This window comes from Vipera berus (assembly GCF_964194415.1).
Source record: "Vipera berus genome assembly, chromosome: 3".
NCBI lineage: Eukaryota > Metazoa > Chordata > Lepidosauria > Squamata > Viperidae > Vipera > Vipera berus.
The window spans coordinates 194,208,157-194,224,456 of NC_138204.1; the positions used below are offsets into that span (position 1 = coordinate 194,208,157).

The 16,300-nt window shown below is 37.3% G+C and overlaps 1 protein-coding gene across 1 annotated transcript in view; it reads left to right on the plus strand.

Moving 5' to 3' along the window:
• Window positions 1-11,155, plus strand: part of GRHL2 (grainyhead like transcription factor 2) — an 86,214-nt gene extending 75,059 nt beyond the window's left edge. Inside the window, exons 14-16 of the mRNA XM_081324443.1 lie at window positions 1,014-1,099; window positions 8,057-8,121; window positions 10,545-11,155. Coding sequence (XP_081180569.1) covers window positions 1,014-1,099; window positions 8,057-8,121; window positions 10,545-10,659 — 266 coding nt within the window. The 3' untranslated portion in view covers window positions 10,660-11,155. The remainder of the gene's footprint in view (window positions 1-1,013; window positions 1,100-8,056; window positions 8,122-10,544) is intronic.
• The last annotated feature ends 5,145 nt before the right edge of the window (window positions 11,156-16,300 follow it).

Below are 16,300 nucleotides of genomic sequence, written 5' to 3' on the forward strand. Positions count from 1 at the left end.
GCCAGTACAAGCACTGTTGTAAATGCCCTTCATTCTGCATTATCCTAACTTTGAATGATTGCTGAATGAGTAGACTTTAACTGAGGACATCTGTACTTGCTGATGTTACTGTTGAAACCTCGCATTGTAAATGATGAAGGGACTATTGGACAACGTTTGAAAAAACTATATTCGTGATTTACCTTGTTTTATCAGAACACTACAGATAGTCCTCAACTTACAACCACAACTGGGTCTAAAATTTCTGTTGCTGCGACATTTGTTAAGTGAGTTTTGTACCATTTTACAACCTTTTTTGCCACCGTTGTTAGGTGAACCATTGCACTTGTTAAATTAGTAACATGGTTGTTAAATGAATCTGGTCTCCGCATTGACTTTGCTTGTCAGAAGTTGCAAAAATTGATCATGGGACGCTGCAACCATCATAAATATGAGTCAGTTGCCAAGCATCTGAATTTTGATCAGATAGCCATGAGGATGCTATAATGGTTGTAAGTGTGAAAAACAGCCATAAGTCACTTTTTCCAGTGCTGTTGTAACTTCGAACAGTCACTGAATGAACTGTTGTAAGTTGAGAACTACCTGTAATTATTTTGCCCTTGTATCACAAAAAGAAAATTCACAGATGTGAGTATTTGCTTTACAAGTTAATGGAATTTTTAGTTATTGATTTGTAAATCTGATATCAATGATGGCAAGTCACCCAATTCTATAGAGAACTTCAGTGTAACTACCTTGAATTGATTTGGAAGCTCTGAAAGTTTTAAGAAATGCTGCTATTCGTAACACAATTTCTTGGAAGGGAAAAAAAAGAAAAACCTATTTCCAAATCAGCTAATATGCCTCTTGCCCCATGACATACTTCTTTTCTGGGATAGTTTTGTTTTTAATAGAAGTGCCTGGCTTTTTTCAGTTGTCATTTGGTTGAAAGAAAGAAATTGCCATCCAAGGGAAATGATTCATTTGTAAAACTGTTAAACGTCTTCTCCAAAGTTTGGTTCTTTATTTTTCAGTTCTCCTGTATGTGAGGAAAGAAGCGGATGAAGTGTTTGATGCTTTGATGTTAAAGTCTCCCACAGTAAAAGGGCTTATGGATGCAGTAAGTATTTGTCACCTCTCCTCACATCTTATTGTATTAAAGCAACAAGCATACTTTGATTTGGTTTTCTGGGGTAATTGCAGGAAAAAATAATAATTTTATATCTGTACAAATTTTAAAAAGACTGAACATTTATTCAATACCAACCAAAATGCCACAGAAAAATGACATTAATCAGCAAAATATTTATCATATACATAAATTGACCATGTGTAGAGAAAAGACTTATTTATTGCAATTATCCTTGGCTACTGATATTCCTTTCCAAGAAAGCTGCTCCAGATTGAAGAGGAACTTGAAGGAGTTCATGTCCCTTTTGATTAGAATGACTTCTTTATTTTTGTCTCTGAACCTTGGAAAAAAAAATCAGCCATAACAGTGATTCTCTGGAAAGAGTAAAGGAGATTTTCCCCTAATCTCTAAAAATATCAGTCTGACCGCTACGAAAGTAAGAAATTTCTTATACTTAAGTTGGACCTGCAACTTTTAGTTATTATTTCTAATCTCAATGTTGTCTCAAAAACAATTTGTTTACTAATTATTTTGAAGTTCCTCTCTATTTTTCTTGATTTCCAAGTCTGTGTGTATCAAGCATCTGGTAATTTCCCCAGCCCCCTCCTTTTTAAAAACTTTCCGTAAGTCTTTCCTGCATTTCATATCTTGGGCAAATAGACCCCAAAAGTTGGAAGAGTGAACTAAAAGGTTGGTGGATGTTGACAAACAAACGTGACTGCATAAGATGAGAAGGGATGATAAAAATGTGAAATAGTTGAGCTGAGATAGACTGTAGAGCAGACTGAATGATTATTTGTATACAGCCTACTCAGGCAACTCTTACAAAGATTACCGCAGTAGCTTAAAACATCAGTGAAATCAATTTTAAGTATTAAAATATTTTAAAATATGCTGCTATTTTCCATTAAAACTCAGCCAAAGCCCCAACTGGTTTCTTAAAGGATAAAAATCAACATTTTATTTAACCCCAGACAGTAACTCTTCCAATGTAAATGGACTGCCCATAAGAATGCAACTTTTCTCATTCTCCGCTCCCCCTGCATCTCTCCAGGATGGATAGCCACAGAAATTCCTGGCCAAATTATGTTGAGTGGTGGATTCTCCTAGAAAAGACAATCCCGGGTAACAAAAGCCTATGCTAAAAAGAAATTTTATAGCAAAAACCAGCACCATAAATTATGCCTAGAAACCAGTGAAGCTCTCCCCAAATATGTACATTCTATTGCAAGCAATTTTGTTCTGAGTCATTTTTAAACTGCAATAGTTTGCCTGAGAGATGAGAAAAGTATCATCCATTCCTTTAACATCTCTGGTCCAAAATGGCGCACGACTGGTGGAGTCACCAAACCTGGGCAAAGGTTCTCCTGGAGGAGCAGTAAATCTGGAAGAATCCCCACTTTTATGCACCAGGTCTTTCTGCGGTATTCAATCCCAATAGGAACAAAACATGGAAATTTGTGGAATTAAATGGTTTCCATGCCTGGAATAATGCTGTCTTGCTGTGATTCAAATATTGTCTGTTTTGCATGACATTGCTTATTTGTACAATGTATTAGGTTGTTGTTGTTTTTTTTACAGGCAAGTTTATTTATTTCCTGTAGTTTTTAAGGGAAAATGTTTATTTTAATAATAATTAAATAATTATTATAATGTATTTATTGTATTTATGGAAAATAATTTATTATACATTACTTTATGTTCCTTCTGGTGTATTTCAAAAACGTCATTATAAAAGGCTGTGGGAATGAGCAAATGGCTCACATTCATTGATGCCTCTTGCTAAATAGGTTTGCTTGCCAGAAAGTATAGAGCAAGGGTGTCAAACTGCCAGCCTGCGTGGCGGATGCGTCATGCCAAAACTGCACCCGCCCCCATTGCCGGCAATGGAAAAAAAGTCGCGATACGTCACGACACGTCATGTGATGTTGCAAGTTTGACACCCATGGTGCGCTTTATAAATTGATGTTGCATTTCAATGCAATTACAAATATGCTACAGATATGTTGCAAATCTTTGCAACAGTGCCATCTTGATGACCTTCATATTTCACTTCCCATAAGGGAAGGAAATCTTTCGTAGATATATGTTATACTTTGAGAAGGCAACGTAAAATGTTTTTTCTTAAAATTGCATACTCATATACATAGATTCATGCCCAATTGAGTTTGGAAGTTCTTGGCACTGTAGCATTAGCTATGTTTTCAGAACTACAGCCCATCATAGTCGTAAAGCAAAAGTTCCATTGTTTACAATTTGCACATTTCTCCCATTTTTCAAATTTTGATCTGTTGGCTCACCCAAACTTTTCATACTTGACACTATTTTCTTATATTTATTATTCAAGTCATGCTTCTTCCTTTTACAATAGCACACCAGAAGAATGGTCAGTAAATCTTCTCATTCTGCTTTTTCCAAAGACAAGAAAATAACATGGCACTCTTGCAAGCCAATTGTTACAACAGGAGTTCTCACACAAGTAGCCATTGTATTGTCAAAAGCTCAGAAGAAGCCAGAAAAGGATTGCTGAACATAACATTCAGACATTGGGGAATAAAGCTTTTTAATAAGTTGAAAAGAACAATAACATAATGCACAATCAAATGAGAGGAAATGTTCAGTTTTGGAGAGACAGAACTTTAATTTCATCCATGTTCAGGAAATTGCATTTCTCTTTATAAAACCTTCATGGCAAAATCACAATGGCCTGTTTAATAGTAAGGTATAAGAGGACGCGGTGGCTCAGTGGGTTAGGACGCTGAGCTTGTCGATCGGAAGGTCGGCAGTTTGGCGGGTCGAATCCCGAGTGCCGCGTAACAGAGTGAGCGCCTGTTACTCGTCCCAGCTTCTGCCAACCTAGCAGTTCGAAAGCACGTAAAAATGCAAGTAGAAGAATAGGGACCACTACGGTGGGAAGGTAACAGCGTTCTGTGCGCCTTTGGCGTCTAGTCATGCCGGACACATGACCACGGAGACATCCTTGGACAAGCGCTGGCTCTTCGGCTTTGAAACGGAGATGAGCACCGGCCCCTAGAGTCGGAAACGACTAGCACGCATGTGCGGGGGAACCTTTACCTTTATAAGAGGACTATATAAAGGTATTTGGGACATATACATACTAAGTATAAAGCATGTATGTGTGCCTACATACTTAATAGAATATTTGTTAAGTACATGTAATCCTCAACTTACAACAGTTTGTTTAGTGACCGTGACTGTGATTGTGGCAGCATCCCCATGGTCACATGATTTACATTCCGATGCCTGACAATTGATTCATATTTATGACGGTTGCAGTGTCCCAGGGTCATATGATCACCTTTTGCAACCTTCTTCTGACAAGTAAAGTCAATTGGGAAGTCAGATTCATTTAACAACCGTGTTACTAATTTAACAACTGAAATGATTCACTTAACAAATGTGGCAAGAAAAATCATAAAATGGGACAAAACTCAGTTCAACAAATTTCTCACTTAGCAACATAAATTCTGGGCTCAATTGTGGTCGTAAGTCGAAGACTTCCTGTACAGTTAGAAAAACAATGCTGGAAAACTGGATACCTCAGGACTGTTGTTAAGAGTCTAACCAGTCATCATTGACAGTTACACAGAAATTACTAGTAAGTGATTAACAGCAGTGACTCAGATCCCTGGCTTGCAATAATTTGCCACCCTATGCATAATCATTAAAACAACAACTACTGGATCTGCTTGCTATCACTGCCGAATGATTTTTTTATTACCTCTTGTTTTCATGACAAAAGTCTTCCTGCTCTTGCTTGTAATGCAGCACTGTTGTTTCTATCTTTATGACGAGCAAGTCAAAGTCCCTTAAGATTGCTTAAGAGCTTTTCTCTGTTGCCGTTTCCCCTTGGCTTGACTCTGGGACATGAGGGGAGGTGTGGAGTGAATTCCTCATTAGCTGTTTGCATTTGCAACCCAGAATCAGTTTCGTAGACTGCTTTTGTCCCCAGGTTGATGGGAAATGTTTAATTTCCAAGTTGCCTTTTTGCTCAGAATAAATCCCAAAGGTGAATTACAAATAAAAATTAAGACATAATGAAAACACTTAAAAATACATACGCCATAAAATTAAAAGCAGAGAAAAAGGAGTGAGAAAGCAAGAGATTAAGAGATAATTCATTTCAAATTGTGGCAAGCCAAACTGAGCAAACAAGATTTAATAGTCTGCTTTAAGTTTAAAGAACCATTCTGCAGGGAAAGACCTCGCATAACTAGTTTCCATGCCAGTATTATCCTTTTCATTGGCAGATAAATTTCATTTATCCAGATAAATATTTTTCTCAATTAAGAACCGTCATTCACCACCAATGATGGAATCAATAAAGTCTGCTAGGCTGTCCATAAGCAAAGGGAGTGAGCTCTTGATTGAGAAAATGGTATGTCTTCAATCCCTTTTATCTGTTAAATTATCTGCAACAACTTCATTATGCACATGATGCAAGTCACATATTTGTACCATATTATTTCTATAGTAGTGTCTCTGGACCATCAATATGGATGAGTAGAGATAGCGATCAATTGCTCTAATGATCTGGGAACATTTGGCTTGATTATGCACACTAGGAAGATAATTATATAAGGGGATCCATCCTGTTCTTTTTTTTCCCCAATTAGATTTTTCCCCCTTGCATTTCAAACACTCTTGAGCCTCCTCCCAGACATTTTAACTCTTTTTACAGAAATTCAGAGCCATTTGAGTTATCTAAAGAAATTGTATTGAGGAGGAAATGCATGATCATAACTAAAATGAGATTGTGTTTTAGACACATAGAAAGTCATCATGATTGGGCATTAGGATTTTAGGATTTTATTTATGGAAACGCACTGGGGACCAGAGGTTCCATTCTAAAGGAAAGGCCAGTTTAATCCAGTGTTTCTCAGCTTTAGCAAGTTTGATAGAAGTGGTCTTCCATTCCCAGAATTTCCTAGCAAGCATGCTGGGGAATTCTGGAAATTAAAGACCATACTTGTCACAGTTGCTAGGCTTGAGAAATATTGATAAAAGCTTCCCTGTTGCCTTTCTCCAGCAGCCTTCTGCGCTGTTGCTGTGAAGGGCTGTCTGGAAGTTTTTCAAGAGGCACAAGAAGGAATAAGAAAAAAAGATGTAATCTTAAATATTACCTCCTGCTCCCTTTTCCCAGTATATTCTGATCCAACTCCGAGCTACTTTCTCAGTGCCGAAAAGCAGATGAGGTGATGATGCTTTAATCCTTTACTTTAAGGTCTGCAATTTGATTGTGTTGACCTGCAGTGGGGAAAGGTCCTTGCTTTGATGTGTTGTGAAATCTGGTTGCCAAGGACAGTTTGTATCCTCCCCAGCCTCTCTTGACATGTTTTCCCAATTTGAGAATGTCCCTGAAAAGTTAGTTTGTTAAATTTAGAAAGACAGAGGAGTATATCCTTTGAGAAAGAATGCAGTAACAATTCTACATTTCTTAAGGGAAGAGTGTATCTGCTCTGAGTCTCCATAAACATAGATGGATAGTTTAGATCTTCTATGCATTATCAAGATTGAAGAACTATTCTGGTAGTACTGGGAACATATGGGAAACACGGAAGGAGAAAGAATGTTCAGCCATTACTTGGGAGATTTTCTGTTCAAATAACAGTGGGAAAAACATAGCTTGGAGATAAGAGAATTGCAAAAATCATAGTAAGGTAGTGGTTTTGCTATATATGCATTAAATAAAAATATTTCATAACTGAGAGTTTTGGGAATAGTTGTGATAATAGGTAATATTTCAGAGGATCAACCATTACCTCCAATATTGTTTGGAATCATTTGAGTTTCTCTTCTATCAGCAAAATCTCTCACAAGAATTTTTCCCTGCAGTCCTGGTTGATGCCATAAATGGGGATCAGAGATTCCATGTTGCACATATAACTTAAAATATCTCTGTTGTAATATACTTGAAGGAACTGCTATAACTCATTGCTTTGGGTGCCCACATTTTCTTAGAACCAGCTAAGTTCTTCATATGGATTCTCTTTTGGGGGTGAGGTCTGATGATTCATTTGTCTTCTTTATAAGATTCTGTAGCTTAGTACCTTTCTCAGTTTGGGTACCCTCTCGATGTATCCAATTAAACTCCCCAAATTTCCAGATGGCACAGAGAAGGAATTCTTTTTTAGGCTTTTGTGTGCCCAGCTGGCCTTTAGTTGTACAGCCACAGATTCAACTAAAACAAAAGCATCTGAAAAGGATCCCGCTTGCTTGATGTGTTCCAAAAATATTCACATTTATACCAAGAGATGTGTTTTTGGATTATAAATGCAATCTGATCATAATGCCATGCATGGAACAGCTTTTTCCCACCCCCGGCTTCCATCAAGTGAAGTTTCTGGGTACTCTTCATGGCTGTGCCATATATTTCCATCTGTCCGCTTTCGTGAAACCAAAGCATGGTTGGCTGCAGCTGGATCAGGAAAGTGTATTATCATGGTCTAGAATACTCTTTCAACATTTGGAAGTTTAGGCACAACATCAGATCATGGTCTACTCCCAAATTGCTTTCACACATCTGCAAAATTCTTGCAAGGAGATTCACTTTTGATCTTAGGGGCTCAATTCCGGGACAGTTGATCTTAATTCTTTCTTTAGAAGAGAAGCCTGTTTTACATCACTAGAGATTAAACCCACAAGAAGGAAACCATGCAGAAAATGTAGTGTAGACAAATATTAAAATATTAAAAGCGGCAGGAAATTCAGCTACACCTAAAAGTGCTCCGTTTCCCGTCTGTAAGTCCCACTATGTTCTGCAAAACCTGGAAAGCAGTCTTAAGTGTTCTAAGTGTACTGAGAAGAAAAGGCATTGTGTAGCCTGCCACAAATTGCCTAAATCTAACTGAGGGTGGTGATTCTGCAGTAGATTTGCTTTTAATAAATCTATCTCCTTTTCTTTTTTTTTTAAAAAAAATATAGATTTCTGAGAAATATGGCCTTCCAGCTGAGAAGATTACAAAGCTTTATAAAAAAAGCAAAAAAGGGTAAGAAAAACAAAGTGATCCCGCAGTTCATGTTTTTTATAAAATAGTCCTGAGACCGCAGCTAAGCTTTTAAATCTTTCATGCTCTGATATATACTCACACTGCAAGACAGATTCCCCGCTCCAGGTTTACACAGGGATTGCAATAGATATGAAATCAACCCCTGGCCTCCAATTAATCTGGGTGGTTCTGCTATAGTATTCCTTAACTTGATGCCCTTCAGATATGTTGAACATATCCCATCACTGGACAGAAATGGAGATGCTACGAATGGTGTGAATTGTAGTCCAGTTTTTCTGTAGAGCAACAGATTAGTGGAAATTGTTCTTGGAGGCTAGCAGCTTGGATAGGTACCTTCAGCGTGAGTATTGGAAGCTATAGCAACAGTTTCTTCCCCTACCAGTTGTGTTTTCTGGGGAGCCACAGTGGGCTAGCTCATTCAATGGGTCTTCAGTTCCCCTACTTGTTGCTAACAATGCCCTTAGCACTTCTCCAATTGGCTTTGGGCTTTGACCCAAGTAGCTTGGGAATAAGCTACAATTCACCTAATGATAACAGCACATAACAGCACGAGAATGAACCACTTGTCTCTTTTGAATGATGCGTAAATATATAGGACGAGGGGGGACATGATAGCAGTGTTCCAATATCTCAGGGGCTGCCAACAAGAAGAGGGAGTCAAGCTATTCCCCAAAGCACCTGAAGGCAGGACAAGAAGCAATGGATGGAAAGTAATCAAAGAGAGAAGCAACCTAGAACTAAGGAGAAATTTCCTGACAGTTAGAACAATTAACCACTGGAACAACTTGCCTCCAGAAGCTGTGAATGCTCCAACACTGGAAGTTTTTAAGAAGAGACTGGACAGCCATTTGTCTGAAATGGTATAGGGTTTCCTGCCTGATCAGGGGGTACGACTAGATGACCTCCAAGATCCCTTCCAACATCATCATCATCATTATTGTTATTGTAGTAGTAGTAGTATTTATATCACAACACATCCTCCCCAGCAGTCCACAGTAAAGAGAAAATCACACCCTCATCAACACTGGCAGGAAAAGCTACTATATACAAACCCCACACTCAGTAGCGCTGATGTTACCTGGTTGGGTAATAAAATATCTGCAAGTTAACAACCAGGCTCAGAGAGCATCAAGGACTCCAGTTCAACCCTGAGCTACATATATTCTCTTCTGTTGCAACACCTAAATGAGGTCATCTTGATTTTCCTTCAATTAATTTACCATAATTTACTTATAGATGTCTAAACTAAAAGATTCTATGGAATCTTGCCTCAATTCCAGACAATTTCCACTACAGTATCAGTCCATCAAGCTTGATATTGTCTACTCACTGGCCATGAGACGCAAGCAAATGTTTTTATCAGTGGTTTAACCCAATCTCCTCAAAATAGCCCTGGACATGTTGGCTTACAATTTCAGCCATTCCAGCAACTAAGGTGAAGATTGAGGTATATTAAAGATGTAATCCAGCAGCATCTGGAGTGTATGCTTCCTGCTTCCTAGTGTGGTACACAGGAATTGTATTGTAAAAATATTTTTTTTAAAAAAATACAATGAAATAACATAAGCTGTATAGGAGAATTAAGTGGGATTCCCCTAGCATGGGTCTAACTGGAGAATTAATATGAATTTTAATCATTAGAAGAATATTCATGTTGACTCAGGACAAAGAAACACAAAATATTTTATGGGGCAACTTGGAGTTGGACTTCCAAGTTGGATAATAACAATAACACTTATATACCGCTTCACAGTGTTTTACAGTCCTCTCTAAGCGGCTTACAGAATCTCCATTTTATTGCCCTCAACCATCTGGCTCCCCATTTTACTGACCTCAGCAGGATGGAAGGCTGAGCCAACCTTGAACTAGTAAGAATTGAACTGCCAAACTGCTGGCAGTTGGCAGTCAGCAGAAATAGCCCGTAGTATTGCATTCTAACCACTGCACCACCATGACTCTGGTGATTTTTCCTGTGAAGTTTGTCAAGGCCCTTGTACAAATGGTTAACATAAAATAAGATCCTCCTTGCACACAACATTGAACCAACAATTTAAATCTATCCCTTCAATGACTTGATTTGCACATCCATAAAACTACTGTTTTATGACCATGATTTATTGAATAATCTACAATTGGCTGAGTTCAGACAGCATGCTAATTGCATTGGCCAAGTTCATACAGTAAGCTAAATCAAAATGTCTATGGAGATTCTCAATCATCCAGATCATGGTTGTCGCAAAGGTGCTTTTTCAAAAGGCTACTGGACTTTGTTTTTCCTTGAAGATAAGTTGCCTTTTGAAAAAGCAGCTTTGGGACTAAATCAAAATGAAAGAAATTGTATTATGAGTTTGTGTATTTAGCCATTATCTAAACTTTCTTAATGTATCCCTTTCCTGTTTCAGGATTCTGGTAAATATGGATGATAACATCATTGAACATTATTCCAATGAAGACACTTTCATCCTAAACATGGAGAACATAATGGAGGGTTTCAAGGTCACGTTGACGGAAATCTAGTCTAGACCAGCACAGACCTTGTGAAGTGAAAACATTTTACCATCAAGGAAGGAAGAAATAATAATAAAATCCCCGATTTCATTGATACGGAGAAGAAAGGTTGTTGCAAAACTAAGTTGTAAACAACCACATTTCACTTTTTTGCCACTGGAAACCAATAGGGCAATTACTGACAAGTCTGTTCAAAAGAACATTTCTTCATAAAGTTCCTTATTTATTGCTCTTCACTCTGCAATATGTAAATAATCAGTGGTTCCTATACTTCACGATGTTGCGAAGGAGACAGAAACTTTAAATAAAAACAACAAAAATAGTTAATACAAGAAAAATAATAAGTTGAAGAATAATAGTTCTACTGGGACTTAATCACTAAAATTTCATCCTCTAAATGAATTGCTAGAAAATCTGATAAGTGTTAACAGTGAGCAAAGTGCCTGGTAGTCTTTGCACACCTACTGTATACCAAACTTCTAGTGCTGAGTATCACGTAGCTCAACCATATCCCTCCCTTTGCAGGTCAACTGAGGGCTTTTAAGACTCTCAGATGGCATGTACTTTGTAAGTAAAACACCATCCATTTTAACCTCTGTATATATTTGTTTATAATATGTAATAATATATTTTTCCTATCTGTGTGGATGTGTTTACTGCCACTCTATTCTGTGTTTGGATAAGAAGTTGGCAGAGTTCCTGGCCAAAGAGCAAAGTTCTCTCACCAGCTGTTGATTCTTCAGGGTTTTTGATACCTTCTGTTCAAAGCTTATCCAGGAGCCACATTGGAAAGTTAAAACTCCTTATTATCACAACTAAGATTATTCTTTCCTTGCTATACCAGCTGCTCAGGTCTTCCAATGAGATGTTTTCTGTTATTTTTAGACTAGAACTCCTGTTAAGTCAGGCATTTAACCATACAGAGTAGAACTAAAGGCCATGTGGAGTGCACCAGCTTGAGAGAGTCAGACTTATCCAATGATGTTGCAGTCTTCCAGTTCCTGAAGTATTTTTCCTATCTCTTTTCTCTCTCTCTCTCTCTCTTTCTCGCTCTGGTTTTTTTATCCTTGCTGAATTGACGTTCATTTCTGTAGTGCATCATGCAGAGAGTCATCAATGTGGCATTTCTATGTCATTCCCACCAATGGCTGCTACCAATTTTTACCCAACCTTTACTAAACAAAAGTTATTCTTCCATTCAGGTTACCTCTGAAGGATCCTGGCAACAGGAAATCAGTGTGAGTTTAGCAAGATGTTTTATTTTTTGCTTTCATTTTAGGGAAATTGTATGCTTAAAAACAATAGAAGTATAAAATTGGAAGGCAAGTTTGGAATTATGTAGAGTCCAATCCTCTGAATATGCCATACACTGGAGCACGTAAATACAGATGGTCCTCGATTAATGACCAGTTGTTTAGTGACCATTCAAAGTTATGATTGACCTTATTAGAGGTCCTGGTTCTGGAGTTCTGCTGACCACACACAGTCACACACACACACACACACACACACACACACACACGCCATGTGATCGGATTTTGGGCTGTTTGGCAACCAACCTGCATTTACCACCATATGCAATGCCCTGTGGGCACACAACTACAATTTTCATTATTTTTTTGTCAGTTTCTGGCATTTATTTTTCCAACAAAAAATGCACATTGAGAAAAATGGGTTCACTTAACAACTACTGCAAAAAAAAAAACAACTCATAAAATTGGGCATGGTCCCATGATAACTGACTATCACAACTCATGGCTGTAATTCTGGGCTCAATTACAGTTGTATGTTGTGGAGTACCTGTAAAAGATGTAAATACTCCAAGATATATCTAGCAGAGGAGAACCTATCAACTGTTGCATCAGCCCGTTTCATGTTCACACCATGCTTTCAAAGCATCTCTTAATGTTCAGTTGGTTCTCATACTTCCTTCAGGAGTAACAGAGAATAGTTATTTATGCCCAATAGCTTTCTATATATTTGAAGATAGTTACTTTATAAATGTTTTTCATAACTAAGGGTTGGACTTAGATTTCTAAATACATTGCACAAGTTCAGATTTTTTCCTTTCTCTTCTTAAAGGTATCAAGCCAAACTCATGATTAGGGCCAGAAATGAATTCATTTGGTTTGCATTTTAACCAAACTGAAATTTAGCTAATGATTAAAATACACTTTTCTGAAGTGTGTAGTTCATAGATGTGTAAAATGCATTTTTTCATGAAATTGTGAACAAAAATTACAGAGTTGGTTTGATCTGATGGTTAAGGGAAGGAGTCTAGAAACCAGGAGACCATGAATTCTAGTCTCTCCTTAGCCATGAAAGCCAGCTGGGTGACTGGGCTAGTCCAACTCACCTCACAGGGTTGCTGTTGTGGGAAAAACAGGAGGAGGAAGCTGATGGATATGTTTGCTGCCTTGTTTGTGAAAATAATAAAGGCGGGATACAAATAAATAAATGAAATAAATCTCCATTAGGTTAGGGGACATATTTGTAAAAGTGCTGCATAATAGATAAAATTGCAAAGAAAAGAGCATATTAGCATAGAGGCCTGTCCTAGAATATATATCGTTAGTAGTCTTCAAAAAAAAATAATTAGTGCAACAAACCAAACCATATATATTTGCAAAAATTAAGATCTTAAAAGAATTAACTTCAGTTTCATAAAAATTAAGAGACCGAGAAAAAAAAATGAAATTGATGTATTTGCTCTTCACTGCTTTTATACACGAGTCTTGGTCTAGTTTTTTGGCATTGCCGTTCATACTGAAATGCAGTTTGTGAACTGCGTATTTATTGAGAAATATTTTACAATATGCATGAAGGTGTTGTTTTTCCTTAATGGACCTAATCCTTAAAAAAAATGCTTGCCGTATTCTGCATGGATGGCAGAATAGTTTTGGAAAGACTGCAGGTCAGATCCCGTCACGTTCGCGATCTTTTATTTCCCCTCCCAACTCACTCAACCTGTTGCAGAATTTTTGTCAATATATCTCTAAAGAGGTTTGTTTTGTATGAACCGTTGTTTTTTTCCATTTTTTATTATTGTTTTGTAAAACTATTGTTTCTGAGGAGTCCCACTAGAACGTAAATATAAAAAATGTATAGAGGAATGCTGTTCTTGATGTGAGTCTGTGTACGTATACCGCTTACCATATTATTTTTTTTGTTTTAAGTATCTAGTTTGGTTTTTGCTTTACTTTGTTGTTTTTAATGGCACTTCCATAGATGGAGCTAATGGGAAAGGACAGAGGTTATGCATGCCAAAAGGCCATTGTTTTCATCAGCAGAAACTTCAGGTTAAAACCATTTCCCAGATAAGCCTTGTCCAACATAGTAAGCCTTCAGATCTGTTGAGCAATAGCTCCCAGGTTTTGGAACCTTTCAAAGCAACGATTCCCGATATATGAAAAGAACTGTTTTTCATATATATCCGTGTTTTTATAGCATATTGTCTCCTAGAGATTCCTGCTGTGATGATTTATTTGACTGCATGCCTACTATGTTCTGGGTTAGTTGGTTGGTTGGTTGGTCTCCTGGCAACTGCCTGGGCCAGTCCTAGCAATTTTCTTAGCAAGACTTTTGGAAGCGGTTTGCTATTGCCTCCTTCCTAGGGTTATGGACTTCTAGCATTTGATGTATTGTGCTTTGAGCACTATACTAACCTGGATGTTATGATCTGTCCCTTGCCTAAATCACTCCTTATTTTCCAGGCCATGGAATGTGACCTTAAAATTTACTTTCTGGGTCATTCAACCCATTCATCCATTCCTTTTGCCCTCTGCAAGAATGAACAGGTGTAAGAACTTCTCTTTAGCATGCTGTTGGTAATGGCTGGCTTGCTAATCAGAGAAAAGGCTTTTAAAGGTTTCTTTTATATAAATCAGCTTGATACCAATTTAGAAAAGCACTTGATCTTGCAGGCATTTATTTTTCTTGTAGCATCTTGGGTCTTACATCTTTTTAGGTTTAAAATTTCATTGACTCTTTTGAGTTTTAAAATGTCACAGAAGAAATGTCAGACCTGAGATATAATTAATAGCTTCTTTAACTGTAAATTTGTTTTCAGTTAGAATCTTGTATTTCCAGGTTCAGTCAATGATTTTTCTTTCCTTTTGTAAGAAATCACACTTGTTCTCCACTTGTATACTTGCATAAAATTGGATATCCCTAGAAGTGTAAAGCTTTGATGGCTGATGGATTAAAATTACACAGCCTTTTTATAACAAACTTGCTTTTAAAATGACATATAGTGGTGAGATTCAAATGTTGCTTTGCTTTGTTTTTGATCAAGGGCTGAGGAATCAGCTGTACTTATTGAACACCACTTGGCACCTGCCAAAGACTGCAGAAGCTTCTGTATGCCTCCAAGCACTGCAATTCACTACCGCTTGATATGTTGGATAAAAAAGCAGATATCTATCCGCCAAAGTAGATAAAATTGCAGTTTTACAGGAAATTTGCATGTGATAATTTATACATACAGTAGATACAAATTTAGAAATAATTACTGTAGTTGAAATAAAAATAGAGAACAATGCATGACAGGCATACTTTAGGTCTCCTTAACTATTCATAGGCAGCTTTCTTACCCAGAAATCAGCCAGAGTGCCTTCAGCAGAGGATGCCTTATTTAGAGTTTCTTTCAGATTTTGTTCAGCTCCCCCACCCAACCCTGCTTGCAAGTAGGTGTTTCATGGAAATAAAAGAGATTACTGATGTTCTTCTAAATGGAGGTGGAAAACGTGTGTTCTATTGTGCAAGATGGAGAAACCACATATGTTAAACTGGTTCATCCTAAACTAACTTTTCTTAACTAAAGTGCCCTGGTTCATTGATGTTAATTTTTAGATATTCCTACCAGCTTGGCTGTTGATGAGAATGTTGAGTTTTGATATCTGTATTGGTGTCAGTATCTACAGCAATCAGAAGTCATAATGGGTTGGCTTTGTCTAAATGTCTTGTGCAGATTCATTTTGGTGTAAACCATATTTATGATGAAGTTGTACATTCAAAAACCCAGGTTCATCTGGAATTTGGACACAGTTCCTGGTATCTCAGAAGCTTACCAAATTTTAATATTTAATATTTATGCAAATGAAATTATATTTACTCTCTCCTGATCCAATGTGCTGCTTTTCTAGAAGGTCCAACGCACCTCTCAACTGCACAGTTTATTGCTGACTGGATCAGACAAAGCCAATTAATAATGGTTTATTCAACACCTTAGCCAGCTGCAGGAACCAGATCATCTATTAGGTCAAGGAGCAAAGTATCTCAGCAGATTAGGTTATAATGCTGAAAATGAAAAACATTATCTTCTGAAATAAAGATTTTTTATGACCTTGATGGTGCATCTATTAGGGAGTTAGTACAGGGACGATATGTAGCATTCACAGATTTTGCATTTATGTGTTGAGAATATTTTTGTAAATCTGTACAGCTACAGTCTATATGGACTAGAAGCTACGTTTTTAATGAAATTTTCAAGAGGTTAAACATTTAAGCTTTATAACATATGGAATTGAAAAGAATTTCAGATTATACAGGAACGATAACATCAAAAGCTCCCATTATAAGGTGATGCTTTACAGATCTCACCACTGAAAGTTACAGTTAATGTCACCCTTTGATTTGTCTAATTGCGAGG